The 22,838-nt window shown below is 45.0% G+C and overlaps 1 protein-coding gene across 6 annotated transcripts in view; it reads right to left on the bottom strand.

Annotated features, from left to right (window-relative positions):
• Positions 1-22,838, bottom strand: part of LOC139419013 (lipopolysaccharide-responsive and beige-like anchor protein) — a 313,075-nt gene that overhangs the window by 152,726 nt on the left and 137,511 nt on the right. For all 6 annotated transcript variants that reach the window (XM_071168828.1, XM_071168831.1, XM_071168830.1 and 3 more), the window contains exon 37: positions 16,915-17,081. In XM_071168828.1, the coding sequence (XP_071024929.1) occupies positions 16,915-17,081 (167 nt within the window). The remainder of the gene's footprint in view (positions 1-16,914; positions 17,082-22,838) is intronic.

Here is a 22,838-nt window from a genome sequence, read left to right as displayed (position 1 = left end):
GAAGAGAAGAAGGGAAGGAGGAGGGATGGAGTAGTAGGTGGAGAGGACGTGTCTCTCTGGTGTTCAGAGGAAATGAAACAGAAACAGGGCAGAAACTAAGAAGGTCCCACAATATAATAACGCTCCTGTTTGTTGAGGGCTTAGTGTGAACGTGGGTGTGAGGATACACACGAGCGGAAAAGAAGGAAAGCATTTACATTTGAGTCATTTAGGAGATGTTCTTATCCAGAGCAACTTACAGGAGCAAATAGGGTTAAGTGCCTTGCTCAATGCCACGTCAACAGATTTTTCCACCGAGACGGCTCGGGGATTTGAACCAGCCCCCTTTCGGTTACAGGCCCAACACTCTTACCCGCTAGACTACCTACTTCATGAATACATTTGAGACCACAAGTGTGTGTGTTATATCTGTGTGTTATGCCTGTGTGTGTGTGTGTTTTAGGTCTGTGTGTGTTGTGTTATGTCTGTGCTATGCCTGTGTGTGCGCGTGTGTTATGCCTGTGCGTGTATGTGTGCGTGTGTGTATGTGCTAGGAGACATTGGAGTGTGTGTCTCTCCATCCAGCAAACAGAATGTGCAGGACCTGATTTCCCTCTTGTCACAAAGGGCCCAGGCCTTGTTGCTGTGTGATAGTCTCCCTTCCCTAATTACCACTTCATCATCCTGCCTCACACAGCATTCATCTAGGAAAATGATTATCAAGCCAGTGTCTCACACACACACACACACACACACACACACACACAAAATCCTCTTACAAGGAGGTTTCCTCCACATCCATCAGTGGGAGGACGTGTTCGGTAGTGGGGAGTAATTAGTCGCAGTGTTATGGAACGATCTCCACCGCTGGCCGTGTCGTGAACGGCACCACAACCAGGTTCCTAATGAAGGGTCTTGGATGGGCGTCCGCCCGCCGTCCACCCACCCCAGTACCTTGCCATCTCCGTCGCCAATCAATCCCCCACGGAGAACGCCGCTGTATCACGTCGGGAAAAACCATGTGACACGCGCCGTGCATGTGTACGCTGAGAGAGTTTCTACAAAGATGATAAATCATTCAGAGCTCGTCCATCGTGTGGCGGGCTGCGCTGGCAGAATAACGGCAGCACCCATTCTTCAAGATGACAACAATTAAAATGACTAAAGGCTGCAGCCTTTTACACAAACCACTTGTGTAATTAGTAATTAGTTTACTCATAAAGGCCTCGCTCATTAGAGACTACTAGGGAGCGTCTGTTGTCTTAGACGGAAACTTTAAAACACACACACACACGTGTATGTACGTGTGTAACTATGTTTTTGTGTGTGTTAAGGAGCACTTAGCAGAGTGCTGGATCCCTCTAAATGCTGTTTAATGTAGACCACATTGACGACCGATGAGAAAGGGCCAATAAGACATTTATGTGAGGTAATAAAATATAATTGTTTTTTTCCTGTGTGGCAGTAAATGTAAGTTTACCAACATTAGAAGACGATCTCAGCCTCTCTCCTTTTGTGTGTGTGTGTCTGTGTTGCTTTCACTAATGAATAAACGGGTGCAATCAAAAAATATATCACTGTGCAATAAAGTAAAACACCATAGCATTAACAGACTGTGGAAAGAGGTTTTACACAACCTTTAGAAACAACTAAATTGTCTGTTTGCATCAAAACAGAACACGGTCCAATTGGACTTGGCATGGGGAGAGTGACATAATAAACAAAGAGTTTAATTGTAGCCAAGTGTTCAGTGATCGGCAGCTCAGTGACGGCTGGCTTGAAGTCCAGGATTAATGAATCGCTTAGTTGGACAGACAGACTGACTGACTGGAGCTTTGGAAGGAGTGGAAGACGGACAGACGACTACGTTCTCTAACAGTAGCCTGTCCACTAGCCAGGACTTCCTGTGTATCGCCACAGAGGACAACACAGGGTAAACAGGGAGGAAACTACACACAGAGACATCTAGCTAAGAGACTGGGTATCGAAGTATGGCCTAGTACTGAACACAAGTGCATTGATATGTCCGCCGGGTAGGTCGAAGAAAAGAGGCCTGGAACCATGGGAAATATTGGACAGCAGGAACAGCATTTCTTATTCAGTATGCACTACCCTTGGACTGTTTCTACATGCATTTGCTGTAGGCCTGTGTCTTATTTAAAAAACATCAAATAGCATTAGTCCTTCAAATAGGTATTTTATGGAGGCCCACCATAGAAGAAAAACCATCGTTTATAATATCCACTTATGGTTTTAAATGTTTGTTACCATAGAAACCCAAGGTTCAATGCAGCCATTTTTTAAAATCTCAATACCAAATCATTTCTGGGTAACAATGAAGTACCTTACTGTAATTGTTTTAAATTAAAATGGTCAAAAATGAACAGAAATAGCTTCTTAGCAAAGAGTCATTTATCAAGAAGTTTGCTAGGACTCTCTGGGAGTGGTCTGAGTGGGAAACTGAAAACCAGCTGTTATTGGCACAGGAAAATCACGTTCTTGGCTACAATGGGCCTTTAATAAATGATACATTCATGAACTTGTATTATACTGAATAAGCATGCAGTTATTGACTTATGTTTATAAATGAGACAAAGAAATGACACTTAATGACTAAAATGCCACTACTCACATATAATGAATACTATTTAAGCACTTAAATCAATCAATACACCGTGGTATGCAATTACATTGATTTAAGTTTGACATTCATGTGCACTAACAGTTTGTGATTAGTGGATTTATTCTTATTTGATCAAATAATGTACACTCAAAAACAGAGAAAATACATCGACTTTGAAACGCTATCTATGGGAGTACAGAGGACAAAGACATTAACCTCAATTAATTAATTTATGACAAATAAATAAATGGGAATTTAAGGCGTTGTGTATGAGAGCCAATATCGCTTATCTCCCCCTCTCAAACCTCAAACACAGGCAGTTAAAACATGGTAATAGATTCTCTCTGGAAGCCACTGAAACTTTGATAGCACTCTTATTTCAATGCCCAAATTGTTCTTTTTCTGACAAGGACAAACGATAGTCATCCATCAAGATCCAATCAGACCCCGCCAAACAGGAGCAGGATGCGTCGCCCAAGCACTTCCCAAGCTCTTAAATGCCATTTGCTTTGCCTTTGCAATTTTTTGCAAAGGGGGGGAATATTAAAAACAGTGAAACATCAAGGATTTCCAGGCTAGATAATTTGCACCCTCTGAAATGAACTTTGGTGAATAATGTGTGTGAGTGAGTGAGTGAGTATTAATATTACTGTGTGGGAAGGGGGATCACTTTGGCTAGAGATTATGCAAATGATCCTCTATGACCTTTATCATTAGAAGCCGTACGTAGAGCAGCAACATGTATTTCATACATCACACACAGAGCACTTTGCTGAGGACAAACAGTCATTTATAACTTCAGACGGGACTCATTCGGGTACAGTCAGTGAGATTGCATATACGCAGAGGAGGTGGGATTTCTCCCCTTGCTTTTTTTTATTCTCATTAATGCAAAGGGGCCCCATTGGCAGCCCCTCAAATCACTCAAACGTTGCCTCTATCGCCGAGATCATTTCTTTTGATTTGCATAAACCATGAGTTGATAAGAATCTGAGAGGGGATAGGTTGAGGATTTGTCATACATATGACTGTGGCGCCAGAGAACCCCTTTCTCTTTGTCAAATGGTGTCAGCGGTGGGAGCTAGTCACAGCGCCAGCGCCAAATTAAAACGAGGGGTCAAACGCCTTGCTATGGAAATGGCCATGATTAAAGCTCGCCTTAAGCCGTAAGTGAGGTTCTACAGTACCCGTGCATTAATGCATGTCCTTCCTAGTCAAATGAGGTGTACTACACACACCATTTCAATAGCAGTGTATGTTAATTCAGCCTTCCTAATGTTGCTGTAATGTTGTTTATGTGTTTGACAAAGGTAGCTTCAGGGTCACAGAGGAGGCTATCGCCTCCATCTACACTCCTAAACGACTTTCATCGTGATGGGATTTCACTCCTTCTTTTTTGTTTATGACAGGATCAGACCATTTCATTTGCTCATTTTGAATATGATTTTGAATTCCCTGCTACAGTTGATCAATCCCTGATTGGATACGGGAATGGAAAGGTATTAGAAATAAAACAGTGATGAATACGCCAAACAGTTTTGATCAAAACCTGGAATCCATATCAAAACAAAAAGGTTACGCCAAACCATAACAAGGATAAGTGTTTTTACAGATGCTACATATAAGTACTATACCATTTGACCACATTAACACACCTGAGGAATTAACAGTGAGGAACTTCAAGCTGCAGGTCTTTCAGATCACATGACTAAGTTCACGGCACCTGACAACAATAAGCACGCTGATATCCTTCACACATCTACCACTCCTCCATGTAATTACTACTCTAATTCCTTATGAGCACAGAACAAAAACTAAACAAGAGAAGAGAGAGAGAGAAATAGAGAGAGAAAGAGAGAGAGCGAAAGAGAGAGAAATATAATATTGCCTCTCCATAACATCACTGGGCTCGCTAAGATCAAAGCACTCCCATGGGGTGGCCATGCATGAGGCTGCAGACATAGCGCAACAACACACACACACAAATACTCAAAATGAAAAATGGAAATACGGTCCTAATTACCGATGGGCGCAGTGTCACGCGCTCCCCAATTAGCAGCAATTAAACTCAGTGTAAATTCTGCGACAAAGGGTCTGGAAATTACACCCTAATTATATTCTTCCTCCAGGGGAGGTGCGGAGATTTAGAGGAGAGGCCTGGGTGTAAAGAGAGGGGGGGAATATTAACCAAAATGTTGGTTTGTTTGTTAGGAAACCACCCTGTGTTTTTATCTGTTGAAATACGTTTCAAAAGAAGTGTATTGTGCTATTTTACAGAGAGAACATATTCTTATGCCACCGACTAGAATATGTACAAATCTATCTACAATTCACAATACATCTTCAGTACCCACAACACCATGTCCAAAGTCAAACAAACCATACCACACCAATGTTACCTTCAAAAACACAACAAAAATGATATATGCGGTCACCAAGTCTGTGTTTTTGTCATATTTTCTTAGTTTTGACAACATGCACACATCTGTCACTGCTGGTAGGTAATGAAGACATCCATATCCACTGCAGCAGAATTGCATAATTCAGCCATTACCGGAGGTATCCTCATAATCAGATGACCTCTACCCTTCAGGGCTGAACATAATTCAGCCATTACCGGAGGTATCCTCATAATCAGATGACCTCTACCCTTCAGGGCTGAACATAATTCAGCCATTACCGGAGGTATCCTCATAATCAGATGACCTCTACCCTTCAGGGCTGAACATAATTCAGCCATTACCGGAGATATCCTCATAATCAGAAGACCTCTACCCTTCAGGGCTGAACATAATTCAGCCATTACCGGAGGTATCCTCATAATCAGATGACCTCTACCCTTCAGGGCTGAACATAATTCAGCCATTACCGGAGGTATCCTCATAATCAGATGACCCCTACCCTTCAGGGCTGAACATAATTCAGCCATTACCGGAGGTATCCTCATAATCAGATGACCTCTACCCTTCAGGGCTGAACATAATTCAGCCATTACCGGAGGTATCCTCATAATCAGATGACCTCTACCCTTCAGGGCTGAACTTGAATGTCCTGACAAATCTAAACGGGCACAGAATGGCTCTGAACACAACCACGACCACGTAGAAGACTGAGCAAAGGCCCAAGGTCGTCTGGGATTGGGGAAATGCTTGGGGGGGGGGGGGGGTCCTCGGGGTCTGTCAATCTTAAAGTTCCCATTTACAACATCAAGTGAAGACGGGATCATTTATAGCTGGACATACATTTATCAGAAAGAAAATGTGCTTTCACTCCAGCAGTCCTAACAAAGAAAATGAACATTTCATTAAATGATTATTATTCTTCTTATCAGTGGCGATTTTAGCATGTAAATCTTGGTGAGGCAACAAACAAAAAGTGGGATGCATGACAGCAAAGCCACTACACAATACTACACAATACGTTAAATGCACATTAATGAGCAAGCTAGGACGGACATAGTCAATATAACTGTTTGTTCAGCACTTTTGAAATGTACAGCGACATAATTCAGAACATGGGCCGTTCTTACAGTGTTCTCCCTGTACACCAAGTCAGAACCGTAGGATAAATAAAGGGGGCATATAAACAGACAATGAAAGCTCTTACAATATTCAATGATTACATTTCTCTAATAAGCTACATGTGCTCCACCAAGTTAGAACAGTAAGTGAAATTAAGAGGTGAAAATAGACCAAATTATTAGGGTGAGGCACATGGACTACTAACAGCTTACTACACAACATACACTTAGTATTACTTTCTTAGCTACAGTATACATATCTCCCCGGCATATTACATCATTTATGCAGCAGCATACAATACATTTTTGGACTCACCTTGTTGTGCTGTGCTCACTTGAACAGGAAGGTGGCGGTCCTTCATGGGAAAATTTTGTCATCAAACTTTGTCAAAGTCTCTGGATTTATGGTGCTTTCAAGACAACTGGGAACTCGGAGAAGAAGAAAAAAAACGTTGAATCAGGATGACGTCAGTGATCTTCAGTTCGTAGCTCGAGAAAGAGGCCCGAGTTCCCGATTTACAATTCAGAGTTTATCCAGAGTTCCCAGTTGTCTTGAAAATATTCAGAGTTAACAGTAGTTTTGATTCCGGCACAAATCAAGCTTCATTGACAGCATGGCCAATGATGAATGTTTATAATTTTAAACTAGGAAAATAGACCCTTAATCTTAGACTTGGGACCACACAGCCACTCCACTGAATAGCAGGCTAATGTTTGCTTTGCAATGCTTGCAGATAGCTACTGATTCCTTCCAAACCACTCATTGTTGAATTTGCGATTTCCAACTTGTTGTGTAATGTTAATGCCCAATGGCCGATGAGCACCGATACGGATACGTTTAATCTATAATTTCTCTTCATATGACAAGGATTAAAAAGGACTTGCCAGTAGATTGTCGACTTGATTCATGATGATGACTGCTAGCTAAGATTTTGAAAGTATGATGTTGACATGATCAGTCCAAAAAAAGCTACTGTAGATAGGTGAATTGATGTAATTTTATCTGTGGCCAATGACCTTGAGCCTTCTTGGATGGGCCCTTCAAAGTAATTATGGCAGCACCCAATAGGCTTGAATTTTCGAGCTCTACCCTAAGATTTAGACTTTTATTTTGCAAAAAATGTGGGGCTCAAAACAGGGGTCGCCACTGATTATTATAATTTCCCAGTTAATTCATTTCCCAGGATTTTGAGGCGGACATGGCTGGGTGACAGACACAAGACACAGTGATGTCCCGTACCCTCTCTGTATTCTAATCTAGCATTGTCCACTCCTCTAAATGTGTTAGTGTGATGCTGGGCTGTGCATCGTGCCCTCCTCTCAATGTGTTAGTGTGATGCTGGGCTGTGCATCGTGCCCTCCTATCAATGTGTTAGTGTGATGCTGGGCTGTGCATCGTGCCCTCCTCTCAATGCGTTAGTGTGATGCTGGGCTGTGCATCGTGCCCTCCTCTCAATGCGTTAGTGTGATGCTGGGCTGTGCATCGTGCCCTCCTCTCAATGTGTTAGTGTGATGCTGGGCTGTGCATCGTGCCCTCCTCTCAATGTGTTAGTGTGATGCTGGGCTGTGCATCGTGCCCTCCTCTCAATGCGTTAGTGTGATGCTTGGCTGTGCATTGTGCCCTCCTATCAATGCGTTAGTGTGATGCTGGGCTGTGACAGGCTCATCTAGCATGGCTGTCTGGTGTATTCATGAGGCCCTCCTCTCTCTCCATCACACAGCAATGCCCATTATACAGCACTTATAGTACAATGGCAGCAAGCATGCCGCCTAATCATGTCAAGTGCTGCACTTCATGAGCTTGGAGGAGAGAGTGAGAGAGAGAGGCGAGCATGTGAGGAGAGAGCAAGAGAGAGCGAGTGAGAGAGAGAATGGGGGTGGGGGGGTGGGGGGTTGAGGCTTGATGGTGCTGGCTGATCACCCTGTGGTTGCCAAGGCAGTGGATGGATACCTTGTCAGTGGACTGGGTTGATATGGTGGAAAACAACTACATGAATACTGCCGCTACTCACACATTTTTAAAGAGTGCCACTGCTGGCCTTAATGACTCCCTGATCAAAAATAAAGGTTAAACAAATAAAACTGATGAAAGTAGGAGAAAAATGATGTAATAGTTACATTATTTCAAACATTTTAGACTCCCTCTCCTATAGGTGGCTCTGGTCTGGAGCAAGAGAAGGAGAGAGAGACCAAGTAAATCCAGGGAAATAATAAAAGCTGAAGGTCCCTGAGTAAAGGATGGATCCCCTCCATCTCCCTCCATTCTCTGCAACATCACGCCAGTATTTCATGTGCCCTTTTCTGCTTTCGCTGCAGAACAAAGCCGCTGGATGCCAAAGATAAAAAGCGGATTTTTTGGTAAATGGCGAAAGTGTGGAAATAAATGACCAGCTGTGGCCTGAGTGTAATTACAGTGGCTGGGAGAGCAGCGATCTATCACGAGACCCAGGAGAGGGGGTGACACACACAGCGCCATGGGGTTAGTCAAAGGAGATAACTAACTAACTACTGGACCCTGAACAATCGATACTCCCCAGATATTGCATCCTGGGAGAAGGGAGAGAGGAAAAAGAACGTAAACACTTCCCCAATGGCTTTTTATTGAGATATTGATCAGGGCCCTCTAATCAGGACCTTACTGGGCCAAGGCCATATACTTTCTTAAGGGTATATGGAACGGATAAATCTGGAGAGTTGCCACACTACATAGAGGAGGCTGAGCTCTGAGGCTCTAGACGGTGGGATGTAATAGGTCTTTCTGGAGAGGAAGGAAGAGAAGGGAGGGGGTTCACACTGTATAACAGGGATTCATTACATAGCTGAGGAGGAAGAGGAGGAGGAAGAGAAAGAGGGAGAGAGATGAGGAGCAGGGAGAGGAGCAGGAATAAGGGGAGGGAGATGAGGAGCAGGGAGAGGAGGAGGAGTAAGAGGGAGATGAGGAGGAATAAGAGGAAGATGAGGAATAAGAGGGAGATGAGGAGGAATAAGAGGAGGGAGATGAGGATGAGTAAGAGGAGGTAGAGGAGGATGAGTAAGAGGAGAGAGAAGAGGAGTAAGAGGGTGAGGAATAGGAGGTGGGAGAGGAATAAGAGGGAGATGAGGAGCAGAGAGAAAAGGAGGAATAAGAGGAGGGAGATGGAGGAATAAGAGGAGGGAGATGAGGATGAGTAAGAGGAGGTAGAGGAGGATGAGTAAGAGGAGAGAGAAGAGGAGTAAGAGGGTGAGGAATAGGAGGTGGGAGAGGAAGAGGAATAAGAGGGAGATGAGGAGCAGAGAGAAGAGGAGGAATAAGAGGAGGGAGAGGAGGAGGAATAAGAGGGAGATGAGGATGAGTAAGAGGAGGTAGAGGAGGATGAGTAAGAGGAGGGAGAGGAGGAGTAAGAGGGTGAGGAATAGGAGGTGGGAGAGGAAGAGGAATAAGAGGGAGATGAGGATGAGTAAGAGGAGGTAGAGGAGGATAAGTAAGAGGAGGGAGAGGAGGAGTAAGAGGGTGAGGAATAAGAGGTGGGAGAGGAAGGGGAATAAGAGGAGGGAGATGAGGAGGATGAGGAATAAGAGGTGGGAGAGGAAGAGGAATAAGAGGGAGATGAGGAGCAGGGAGAAGAGGAGGAATAAGAGGAGGGAGAGGAGGAGGAATAAGAGGAGGGAGAGGAGGAGGAATAAGAGGAGGGAGAGGAGGAGGAATAAGAGGAGGTAGAGGAGGAGGAGTAAGAGGAGGTAGAATAATAAGGAAGGGGAGTGAGAGGAGGTGGGAGAGAAGGAGGAGGAGGGAGAGGAGGATGACAGGGAGAGGGGTATGAGAGGGAGAGGAGGATGAGAGGGAGAGGGGGATGAGAGGGAGAGGAGGATGAGAGGGAGAGAGAGGGGGATGAGAGGGAGAGGGGGATGAGAGGGAGAGGAGGATGAGCGGGAGAGGAGGATGAGCGGGAGAGGAGGAGACACACCTGCAAAATAAACTTTTCTACACTAAACACTGAAGATCGAATTCACCCAAATCACTCCTAACTACCAGTCTCAGAAGAAAACTAATAGCTCCATTATCCTGGACTAAATCCCTTAAACCTTTGATCCCTAAAGAGTGAGAGCATCAGTTTCATTCCTCGATCCTGCGATGAGGCTTGTTTAACCGTTAGCCGTCCATGGTAAGTAACATATGGACAGCATCAACCGTTAATACGTTCCATCATGACATGTTGTTACTATTTCTTACAAGCCCAGCCACTGTACTGTAAACACAGTTAGAAGCAAATGTTATCATTAGGGCATATTCTAATTCCTATCCATAACCCTTGACATCACGCCTGCACGGTAGGGCCGTGCAGAACAGATACGCATCATTTTATATAATGTATGGAATGTTGGCCTGTCAAACTTTAACATGCTCCTCTCTGGAGATTTGGAGAACAGGAGAACATCCCTCCTCCTACATGTCACCACATTAAAGAAATTTAAAAAAATCCCAGACACGCGTGGCGTGATGAACGTGGTCGAGGGTTTCACTTTAAATCCGTTTAAGGCTCGACGCTCCAGATTTCCCCTCCCGATAACGACCGTCTCATTTACTAAAGATGAGCATCATTGACGTCTCGGCTTTCTTCTAAACCCTCGTTGTTTACAGTAAAAACTGTTTACGGCTTAAAACTGACTGCAGATGGATTTCCGGGGCAGCACCTTCGCTCAACTCTAACTTTCTCCTGGGGCTAATTGATTTTGGAGTAGGCCTCGGACAGAGCTAAGCCTAAAGAAAACAACGATCAATTCAGCTAGGAGAGAGAACGGAAGGCGGATGTTGTAGAGTAGCGCCGTTGTCCGACAGCTGTGCTAGCTCTGCACGGCATGCTGGGTCTGGGTCAGCATGCATGTTTGTATCACGGGCCCTCCAGTGTTTATAAGCAAAGCAAAAAACATTAACACCATTGAAGTCACCGCAGCTAAAGATGCTAACAAACGCTGGAAATGCAGTGGTAGGTCTCAGAGCATGTTGTTACATTGTGACTGTGTAACTAAATTGTAAGCCATTACAAAAGCACTTAAGTGCTAAAAAGGTCATTGTCTTATTGGCCTACCGCCCTGATACAATCACCATAACATTTCCACACAGATTATAATCCTACCGTGACATTTTATTCAAACTAATTCAATAGAACGTCCAGCTTTTTGCCAGCCTTGACAACAATGATGTACTGCTATGGATTATGAGACGTATACAACAGATAGGTATCAGGATTAGGGTAGATTTCAAATCCTGGTCTGGTGTTTATTCTAGTCCCTGAACTCTGCTATGGGAAACTGATCAACAGATAGGGCCGAGGGCCTCTGAGTTTTACAGAACACAAACAAGCACTTGAGAACATGCTCTGAACCTTCTCCAGGCAAACATTACAGATGACTCATCGTGTGTGTGTGTATGTGTGTCTCTTCCCAGACATCCTGAGATAAACATTGATGCTTTAGGTCCTGATTGTAACCCAACTTCCTCATTCAGTTTCTCCCTTAAACGATCTCAGCCCAGCTGCACTGTACGACCCATTAACATTCAATATGAAGCAACGATGCAGCTGGACGGACCTGGAAAATGTATCATAGTGTATGTCGAGCAAGTCAATCAGCTATAGGCTGTATACGTTTCCATGGGAATTGTGACCTATTTTTCCTGTCAATGAAGGAGTGTTTGTGTGTTGTGTTTGAGTGCGTGTGGCTCTCTCTCTCTCTCTGTGTGCATGCGTGTGTGTAATCAAGGACTGATGATTGGCTGAAATTAGTCTGTGGCAAATGCGAAGGTTATTATTTATTCATTTTATGACTGGTAGACAATGCAAGACAGAGGTAAGAATGTGTGTGTGTGTGTGTGTGTGTGTGCGCGCGCGCGCTGGGCTGGAGAAGAGCAGGGGTTAGTGGAGTGTATACAGGTCCTTTGTTTCTACAGGATGCGTGCTACAGACTCACTCTGGAGGAGTGTGTTATGTTGTATGCTACGAACAGTGAGACTCAGGGTGCATTCCAAATTGCACTCTTTTCCCTAATAATACACTATTGGCCAGAGCTCTATAATAAAATAAAATAAAATAAATTGTAAAAACACAATTTTCAAAATTACACAAAATAATAAAACCGGATCAATCTTCCTTAGATGGGTAACAAATTCTCTTCTCAGGTTCAACAATAGCACAATGGCTATGTTGTGTTGTACACAAAGGAAACTGGTCGATTGTCCCCATATAGAATTAGTAGATGAGAGAACAGCATCAACCCCATCTCCCTGTCAGTGTAAAGCCCAGAATTCTTCTATTTCACCCTGATGGTTCTGGTGGAGCAATGACATACTACAAGATAAAACAGTGATGCTAATATTGATAGTTTGTCCATTACAGGTCAGCTAACTGTCCTGGGAACAGTTACAAAGCTGTTAGTTTCCATCTCACAAGGCCGGATCGATGCAGAGGCATACTGTTTCAATTTTGCCAGAATTGATTTTTTCTGTAACACCCCAACCCCGGAGCATTCATCTTTCTGAAGGAAGGGAAGATTTGATTTACTGAAGAAAAATTGGAGTGCGCATCACAAAGATATTTTTTTTTTGCCGGGCGGCGAGAGAGCGTGACACACAACAAAGATGGATGTCCCTACGGCTGGGAAGGCTCTAGCCCTCGGCTGTTCCATTACAACACGGTGGAGTGGCGGAGGAGAAGGATGAGCTGCTTAAAGGGAGGGAGGTAGAACAAATTAAAAGAGAAAGGGGGAGAGAGAGAAAGGAAGAGAGGGTTGGAGAGATAGAGGGAGATAGAGGGGAAAAGGTGAGGAGGAGGAGAGCGATTAAGTGGAGGAGAAACAGAGGTGGTGCACCTTCAAACATCCCCAAATACGTGACCTGACGTCCAATAATCATCTCCATGTTACACATTTGGCAGAAAACACAACACTAACTACGACTCAAAATCTGAACTTGTACTCTCCCTCCCCTCAAACACTGTGCTTACCCTCCCACACTCTCTCCCTCCCCCTCCCACACTGTACTTTCCCTCAGTGCAGCTACAGTACCTTCTCTCCTCATTTCTCCTCTCACTTCTCTCTCCTCCTCCTCCTTCTCCTGTAACTTATCCTTCTCCCTCCTCCTGTAACTTCTCCTCCTTCTCCCTCCTCCTGTAACTTCTCCTCCTTCTCCCTCCTCCTGTAACTTCTCCTCCTTCTCCCTCCTCCTGTAACTTCTCCTCCTTCTCCCTCCTCCTGTAACTTCTCTTCCTTCTCCCTCCTCCTGTAACTTCTCTTCCTTCTCCCTCCTCCTGTAACTTCTCTTCCTTCTCCCTCCTCCTGTAACTTCTCTTCCTTCTCCCTTCTCCTGTAACTTCTCTTCCTTCTCCTGTAACTTCTCTTCCTTCTCCCTCCTCCTGTAACTTCTCCTCCTGTAACTTCTCTTCCTTCTCCCTCCTCCTGTAACTTCTCCTCCTGTAACTTCTCTTCCTTCTCCCTCCTCCTGTAACTTCTCTTCCTTCTCCCTCCTTCTGTAACTTCTCTTCCTTCTCCCTCCTTCTGTAACTTCTCCTCCTGTAACTTCTCTTCCTTCTCCCTCCTCCTGTAACTTCTCTTCCTTCTCCCTCCTCCTGTAACTTCTCCTCCTGTAACTTCTCTTCCTTCTCCCTCCTCCTGTAACTTCTCCTCCTGTAACTTCTCTTCCTTCTCCCTCCTCCTGTAACTTCTCTTCCTTCTCCCTCTTCCTGTAACTTCTACTCATTCTCCCTCGTCCTGTAACTTCTCTTCCTTCTCCCTCTTCCTGTAACTTCTCCTCCTTCTCCCTCCTCCTGTAACTTTTCTTCCTTCTCCTGTAACTTCTCCCTCCTCCTGTAACTTCTCTTCCTTCTCCCTCCTCCTGTAACTTCTCTTCCTTCTCCCTCCTCCTGTAGCTTCTCTTCCTTCTCCCTCCTCCTGTAGCTTCTCTTCCTTCTCCCTCCTCCTGTAGCTTCTCTTCCTTCTCCCTCCTCCCTCCTCCTGTAACTTCTCTTCCTTCTCCCTCCTCCCCAGCATCCAGAATGAATTTCCATGGTACATTAGTCAGCTTATTAGGATGTAATGAAGGAGGGCGTTGAGGAAAAGGGAGTGTGTCCTCCGAGACATCGCTCTACCGTTCTCCATCATCTACCCCTCATCTCTCTCTCTCTCCGTCCTCATCTCTCTCTCTGTCTGTCTGGACACTTTGCCGGGTGTCATATACATGAAAGATGACTTGTCTCCTGACCCAAATAAACACCAACGCTGCCTAGATGCTCTGTCGGGCCACTCACTCGCTCCAGAAAAAAAAGTGAGAAAAAAAAAGAGTGCTGCCAGTTGCTTCATCTGTGGCCACCTCAGAGCTGGTTATTCACGTTGTGTCTGTGGTCTTGGATCAGACTGCTGGCGTGTTGTACACCAGAGTCTCCAGAGGATGTGACTGTAATGTAAGGATGAACAGGTAGTGTTCTCTGTCTGTCTGTCCTGTCCCTCAGTGCACGTAATGACGTGTGTGTGTGTGGGTGTACACCAATGACGGCCAAGGGTAGATCTCAGATCAGAAAATAGAGTTACTTCCCTTTGTGAGAGGGAGACCTTCCTAGACGTTCCAGTACAATGGAGAGAGAGGTGGAGGAATAAAGGAGTGAGAGAGAGAGAAAGAGAGAAGGAAATAGAAGCGGGAGAGGAGAGAAAATGAAAAGAGAGAAAACCACCTAACACCTCACGTCTCCAGGGGCCAGGGCTGGTGTAAGCTGGATATTAAGACACAAATTGCATTCAGGCGGGTCACAGCGTGTCAGATGATATTAGATGCCTGCCGTGAGGAAAACAACAATTCCCATCAGCCTGTTCTGTGAGAAAAATAATATTTTCATTTTCGGCCCCTTTATTGAATAGAAACTTTAGGGAATACGTCTTTATAGGAGCTCGTGAATTTTCCATCTCTCGACAAAGGTCGTAATCATGGCTGCGTGAACCCTTTGTTGCTCCCAGATTTCATTTTCACCACCGCTGATAGAAAAGGAGGGTCTTCTCTCCCTCCCTCACTTGTTTTCTGTAACGTTGCAGCACCCACATGTTTTAGTCTGCGTGCGTGCGTGTCCGTCTCTCTGTGTTGTGTCCTTGTGCGTGTGACTGTGTGTGAACAGCCTATATCGTATCCCCCCCCCCCCCCCCCCACACACACACACTGCTGCCTGCATGGGGTCCCCGTCGCAGAGCTGCGCCACCTGACCTTCTCGGTAATTGACCAAAAATATTGATGCAATGGCACAGGTCTGATTGTGATTTATTAAAAGCTTGGGCCCGGCTCCCAGGCCCGGTGCCAGACACTCCCTGCTCCCAGCCTGGCCCATCGGCAGCCATTAGGAAAACCATCAATACTGTAGCAGCACAATAACACAATGAAAGAAAGGCACGGTAATGGGGAAGGGAGAGTCTCTCTGGGCTGCGGAGGTGCATAGCAAATAGCTTGGCCTTGTTGTGTGAATATACAGAGAGAGGAAGAGAGAGAGAGAGAGAGAGAGAGAGAGAGAGAGAGAGAGAGAGAGAGAGAAGAGAGAAGAGAGATTACTCTTTTGGAACTTTTACTGTTTACTGTAAAAATAAAATGGTTTATTTCACTTTTGTTTATTATTTATTTCACTCGCATTGGCAATGTAAACATATGTTTCCCATGCCAATAAAGCCCTTTGAATTTAATTTAATTGAGAGAGAGAGAAGGAGTGAGAGAAGGGGAGAGAGAAAGAGAGAGAGAGAAGAGTTTGTAACATAATATTGCCTCTCCATAACATCACTGGGCTCGCTAAGATCAAAGCATAGAGAAGGAGAGAAAGAAGAGGAGAGAGAAAGATAGGGAGAGAAAGAAGAGGAGAGAAAGATAGGGAGAGAAAGAAAGATACTAATGGGAGGCAATCTAAGAGACCAGTGAATCATTATTTATTTTTTAAATGTGGGGAAAGGAGAGAGAGAGAGAAAGAGACCCCCTGAGCCCCCCAGAGCAACCACAAACTGAGCTCACATAGACGAGTCTCAGGAGAGTCAACTCAGACTAACAAGAGGGAACCAACCGACCAACAGCAGGCTGACTCTCCAACCATTATATACTGTACCCAACCTGCCAGCACACAAACAGCACAGGCCATCATTAGGGAATACCCCCATTGACTTCTAACTGGCCTGTTTTGTTGAAACCAACATTGAGCTTTCTAAGCTTTTCTAGTTTTAATGGCTGGAGGGTTTGTTTAAATCTCTTTCATCTCTGTCCAAAGTCAATGTATCATGCATCCCATACCTCGGCGTTTGTACCGGTACGGACCTAACTCAATCACTAACTCCCAGGAGGGAGGCTGGGAGATGATGAGAACACAGTCATTACAGTGGTCTTAATGGATGTGTTGTACTCTAAGGAAAGCTACGGCTCATTTAAAAGTCAGGTGTATCCTCTTTTTTTTACCATTACCAATACCAATGCTCAATGTTCTTATTATGTGAAGTTTTGGCAGGAAGTTAGGACACTGGGGGAAAAAAACAGAAAAATCGAACCATTTCCCCAATACATTGCTTCATTTGAATTGGTATGTTTGTATGGAGATTGGAACAGAGTCGCAGTACTTTAGACTGAACATGTGATGGTGCTGAGTGGAACCTGATGAAGGTGTAACTAGACTGAAGACCAAAAGCGAATCCTTTGATTAGTTGAATGAGGTGTGTTAGTGCTGGGCGGGAACGAAAGCCCGCACCCCCAGTAGAGCTCCAGGAACAGTTGGAGAACCCCTGCTCTAGACTGCAGAACTACGTAGACTTTTACCTGAAGGCAGAGCTTCCCCAGGCACCGTGTTTGTCCGTCAGGATGTTGACGATCTTCTGGATGAGCTGGGTGGCTGTCACGTGGTCGCGGTACTTGGCCGCTCGGATCAGGTGGTCGCACATCTTCTCCTCATCACGCTTCTCAGCCGAGTACTGGGCACAGTGGGACTGGGGGTCAAAGACCAAACGTGACAACAGGTCAACTTCTCTGTCAAAAACACAATGACGTAAGCATCATTACAAATGAATTGTGTGTGCAGTGCTCAATACAACCTCCTTTATAGTACATTCTGAATGGTATGTATTCTGAACAGAAAACTGGCGTACACATAGTATGCGACTTCATATTGTATGTATGGAACTAGCATGTATTCTGGGGAAAATGGTATAGGCTACTACACACCATGTAAAACGACATAATATAAGGCTCTAGCAGCTGTGTGTGTGTGTAGAAACGCTACCTTGAGTAAAACCAAATCAAAATCTGGGGTCATTTTCTGGCCCTTATGTCACGTTGATTAATAACAGCGGACATTATAGTTACTAATGCCTCCAGGGCTCCGAATCACAAAACAGAGGTTCATTTTTCTCTGTCTGAATGTGTTATCAGAAATGGCCTTTGAACTCAGAGTAGATGGTATATACAATAACACCTATACTGAGGGGAAAAAAAAGCCAGACTTGAAATGTTCAGCTTCAGTGCTAAGATAAAATGAGCAAAATATAAAGCCGAGTTAAACTGTAAAATAAAGTAATATATATAACTGACTGGAAACATTTGAGTACACTAACAGCCGTTAGCCACGTAGTGTAGAAATACAAGCAACAAAGAAATGAGGAATACACGCTACTATCATGTACAGTACCTCAGGCAAAAGTCCCGGCCATATTACTGTGATTTCAGTGCATCCATTGGATACTGAAAGGTTACAGCATCAATACCAGCAACTCTTAATGCAATTCCCAATGCTCAAATGAAATGAACCTAAAAGGCAGCCCATTGGTGGAGAACACACACATACATCCCCAGCTCTACAAATACAACCTGCCTCACCAGGAACGTTAGCAACCAAGTAAACACAGGAAAGTGCTCGATAATGATTGGTCCTCCTCTCCAATTGGAACGGTGACTTTTCATACCTGACAGGAAATCTATAGGTCTGGATCACATTCTGGAAGGCTATTCTGGAGGGGCTATTGGGCCCTAATTATCAATCTACGTGTCTTTGTGGGGCATTAGAGTGGTCCTTGACCTTAAAGCATGATGGCCCAACATGTGCGTGCGTGTGTGCGTGTGTGTGCGCGTGCGTGTGTTGAAAGGAAGAAGAGCAGTAAAGGGAGGATAGGGTGAGGGAATTTTTTATTTTAGATTTGTATTAGTCTACCTTTATTTAACCAGGTAGGCCAGTTGGGAACAAGTTCTCATTTACAACTGAGACCTGGCCAAGATAAAGCAAAGCAGTGTGACACAGACAACAACACAGAGTTATGAGAACGATGCTGAATGTTTGAAACGTATGTTATCCCCCTGGAACAGACGACCGCGTGTCTGTACTTTACGCCGGGACAGAACTAGAAACGTTCTTTCCAGCCGGTCTTCACGTGTGACTTCTGTGTCACTAATCAGCAGTGCTGCAGCTCAAACACATCATCGTAAACACGCTGGTCATTCACCGCGGACCCAAACACCTAGTCCCCCATAGTGACGTGTGCTTTTCTAACGGGCCTGGCGGCGAGGGGAAGTAGTTTCACTGAGCGACTCCCCTCTGAAATAACAAGCAAACAGCTGAACACATAACAGGCCCATTAATACTAGGCCTCCATTTCGGGGTAAAACGATGTGGAAAAGACATGTCAGAGTGTAGAGTCTGGGGGTCGTTCCACTGCTCTGAAATCGTCATACAGAGGATATTAGACTACTAGGGTCTTGTTGGTTCTTACATACTCAGCCTGCTAGCTCTAGATGACTACATACTAACCTACCTCCATCCTCTACTCTTCCAATAGGCTGACAGAACAAAGAGCACTGAGTGAGTCAGAACACTTTTCAACACATCACCCCTCCGCTAATTTCAAAGGGAGCGGGGAGGGGGGGGAGAGAGAAACAGATAATCAGGAACAATGTTCAGACTACCTGGTAGCCAGATTTAAACATCAGGATCAATGTCTAGTCTACCTAGTAGCCAGATTTAAACATCAGGATCAATGTCTAGTCTACCTGGTAGCCAGATTTAAACATCAGGATCAATGTCTAGTCTACCTGGTAGCCAGATTTAAACATCAGGATCAATGTTTAGTCTACCTGGTAGCCAGATTTAAACATCAGGATCAATGTCTAGTCTACCTGGTAGCCAGATTTAAACATCAGGATCAATGTCTAGTCTACCTGGTAGCCAGATTTAAACATCAGGATCAATGTCTAGTCTACCTGGTAGCCAGATTTAAACATCAGGATCAATGTCTAGTCTACCTGGTAGCCAGATTTAAACATCAGGAACAATGTCTAGTCTACCTGGTAGCCAGATTCAGACATCAGGATCAATGTCTAGTCTACCTGGTAGCCAGATTTAAACATCAGGATCAATGTCTAGTCTACCTGGTAGCCAGATTCAGACATCAGGATCAATGTCTAGTCTACCTGGTAGCCAGATTTAAACATCAGGATCAATGTCGAGTCTACCTGGTAGCCAGATTTAAACATTGGGATCTATGTCTAGTCTACCTGGTAGCCAGATTCAAAAGAGGAAGTCAGATGATGGTGAAGTCAGAGGTAAAAGGCACAAGACAGGCTTTTGGAGAGCGAGCGAGCAGGTGAGGAAACTGTGTGTGTGTGTGTGTGTGTGTGTGTGTGTGTGTGTGTGTGTGTGTGTGTGTGGACGGCACGACTTGAGACCTTATGACTTGAGACAGTGTAATCATGGGCAGCACCTTCCATTACATGCGCTGGCTGACAGGGTCGGAGGGTGACGGGCGCTGGCGCCTACTCTGGTGGAAAAAGGTGCCCGGAGAAGACAGACTGATAATGGGTTGGCATTAATCGAGTAAATTACATGGAGATGTGTCTCGGACAATTCACGCGAAGCTCAAGTCAATAACCAGAGAAACGTCTGTGTGATTTAGAAAGGAAACAGGCCTAACCACTGGCTAAATTACACTAGGATTATGATATGAGAAGACAACATGAATAGTCTCACACACACACACACACACACACACACAGGTCAGGAATTCCAGCACATCTCACAGATACAAATCCACCGACTCAACTGCATGAGTGCAATTCAAAAGGCCAGAACATATGGCATAGGTTTCTGCGTGTAGAATAATACGCTGTCAACCCCCCTCTAAATGCTGTAGTTGTTGTCACGCTCTCCCATCAGGGCCTGAGGGGTTCACCAGTATAATGAGGGTGTGAGTGGGGATACAGGCCTCATTACCAGATTTAAAGCCTGTGTTTATCACTTACAGTGAGTGACAGAGCCAAGGACCTTGAAATGTTTCTGTGCCACACTGTCTCAGCCTTCAAGGCGATCGTTTCATGACATCACAAAGCGCTCAAGGTTCTGCTGGAGAAACGGGCGACAACACACACACACACGACAGTGGGATCTTATTAAAGCAATGCTTGATGTGTACTCTCTGCCTTGACATTGTGTGGTGCAGTAGAGAAGCCAGCTAGAGACACACAGAGGGGTCGGCTATCGCCTCGTTGTCTCGCGCTCCTCTTCCAATCTCTCACGTCCTCCGACAAGCCGTCCCCGGAGGGTTTCATTTTAAGTGGGGAACCTGTCCGCCCGGGGTGCGTGTCCTTGTTGTGTTCTGAGAGGGAATGCAAATATTCCTAGGAATAAGGAATTCCTTACAGAACGATGGGAGGAGGGGTTACTAGACAAAAGAGAGATGATGAAACAATTGGTTTCTGAAGAAGATTCCCCCTCGCACTTGATCTCTTGCCCTCAAGTTTAAAACGGCCACATAAAACACCATCAGGTTAACTCAGACAAAGAGTTTGGGGGGGGTAGAAAGACCAAGGAGAAAAATGAAGGCCTAAAAGCACAACGGCGAACAAAAGTCATCGAATGTCGACGTCTGACAGCCACTTCAATTCTGAAATGATGCCCTGTCAACGCCGCGCTCGCAGAGTATTGATTTTTCCTGCTGAGGGAAAAATAATCTCATCCAGCCAAACAGATCCCAGAGGCATGCATCGTCCCGATAGTGGCCATCAAGGTTAACGCAGGCGCAACACTTATCAAAGTATCTCTCTCATCCCTCTCTCCTGTCCCTCGCCTGTGGCTACTGTGGGTTTTTAATGGACTGGTCACAATGCCTAGTTGGCAGGACTCTTCATCTCTCCTCCCAGCGGCATCCTCTCCTCTCTTTCACTCTCTCGCTTTCCTCGTTCCCTCTCCCATTCTCCCCCCCCCCCCTTCCTCCCTGCTCAAACCAGCAGCTGTGTCAAGCCCCGCTCCAATCAGTAGCTACCATTAGTCTAAGCTGGGCTGAAGGTTCCATCCACTCTGACTCCAGAAGCACTCCAAGGTCGCGCCAGCACGTGACGAATCACACCTGTTAACGGTCCTCTCCGGGGTGAAAAATAGTCAAATGAAGGCAGAGGCGCTGCAGATGAAAAATAATCCACTTCTTCTGGAACGCTGGCTAGCGCTCGGCTAGTTGTCTGGATGCAGAGTAATGATTCCAAACAGAAGAGATAACAATAGGAACACACCAAGGACATGCCCTTTCTTCTTTTAGTGCTGTACATTTAACACATTTAACTCCACATCAGGATTGTGTCTGCCTTAAAAATACATTCAATTGCACTTGAGAATCTGCTTATTCTACATATTTATTTTGATGAATACACATCCTTATTCAATACTATACAACATAATTATCCTTTCCAAGAATTCCTCTCCAACTCCTCAGTAAAATGAAATCAATAAAATGATGTCCCTCTATGGGATAACAAAGATAGTAGGCAAGGCAAGAGCCCTACTCCAGAGACTAAAGTGTCAGTTAGTATGTAGTAAAGGGGACTAGGGAGTCGGGAGTCGGTGCTCATATATGTGCTATTCACAGCTCTGGGTCAGCTGAGCAAAGATAATGATGTGAGGAGCGTTGCAAGAGGCATCACCTAGGGACTTAATTACAAAAAGAGAAGAGCCAGACACTGAGACTAGTAAGTCTCTCTCCCCCTCTCCCTCTCCCCTCCTTCTCTCCCGGGTAAGTACTCTCTCTCTGAGGGTAGAGGTAGACAGAGATATAGAATACTGCTGGGTAAGTACTCTCTCTCTGAGGGTAGAGGTAGACAGAGATATAGAATACTGCTGGGTAAGTACGCTCTCTCTCTGAGGGTAGAGGTAGACAGAGATATAGAATACTGCTGGGTAAGTACTCTCTCTCTCAGGGTAGAGGTAGACAGAGATATAGAATACTGCTGGGTAAGTACTCCCTCCCTGAGGGTAGAGGTAGACAGAGATATAGAATACTGCTGGGTAAGTACTCTCTCTCTGAGGGTAGAGGTAGACAGAGATATAGAATACTGCTGGGTAAGTACTCTCTCTGAGGGTAGAGGTAGACAGAGATATAGAATACTGCTGGGTAAGTACTCCCTCTCTGAGGGTAGAGGTAGACAGAGATATAGAATACTGCTGGGTAAGTACTCCCTCTCTGAGGGTAGATAAAGACAGATATAGAATACTGCTGGGTAAGTACTCCCTCTCTGAGGGTAGAGGTAGACAGAGATATAGAATAAAGCTGGGTAAGGTGAATCTACTTGCTTTATCCTGTCATAATATACGAATCAAACTACTGAATCCCAAACGAATCCCACTAATAAATGACTCCAGCAACAGCTAACAAGCCTCCCCGTCATTACCCAGAGGGTCTCACCAGCACCATAGTGAGATGGCTGTTCTCCCA

The sequence above is a fragment of the Oncorhynchus clarkii genome, chromosome 10 (genome assembly GCF_045791955.1).
Source record: "Oncorhynchus clarkii lewisi isolate Uvic-CL-2024 chromosome 10, UVic_Ocla_1.0, whole genome shotgun sequence".
Taxonomy (NCBI): domain Eukaryota; kingdom Metazoa; phylum Chordata; class Actinopteri; order Salmoniformes; family Salmonidae; genus Oncorhynchus; species Oncorhynchus clarkii.
The sequence above is the reverse complement of the archived record's forward strand: the minus strand, read 5'-3'. Positions and strand labels throughout refer to the sequence as shown.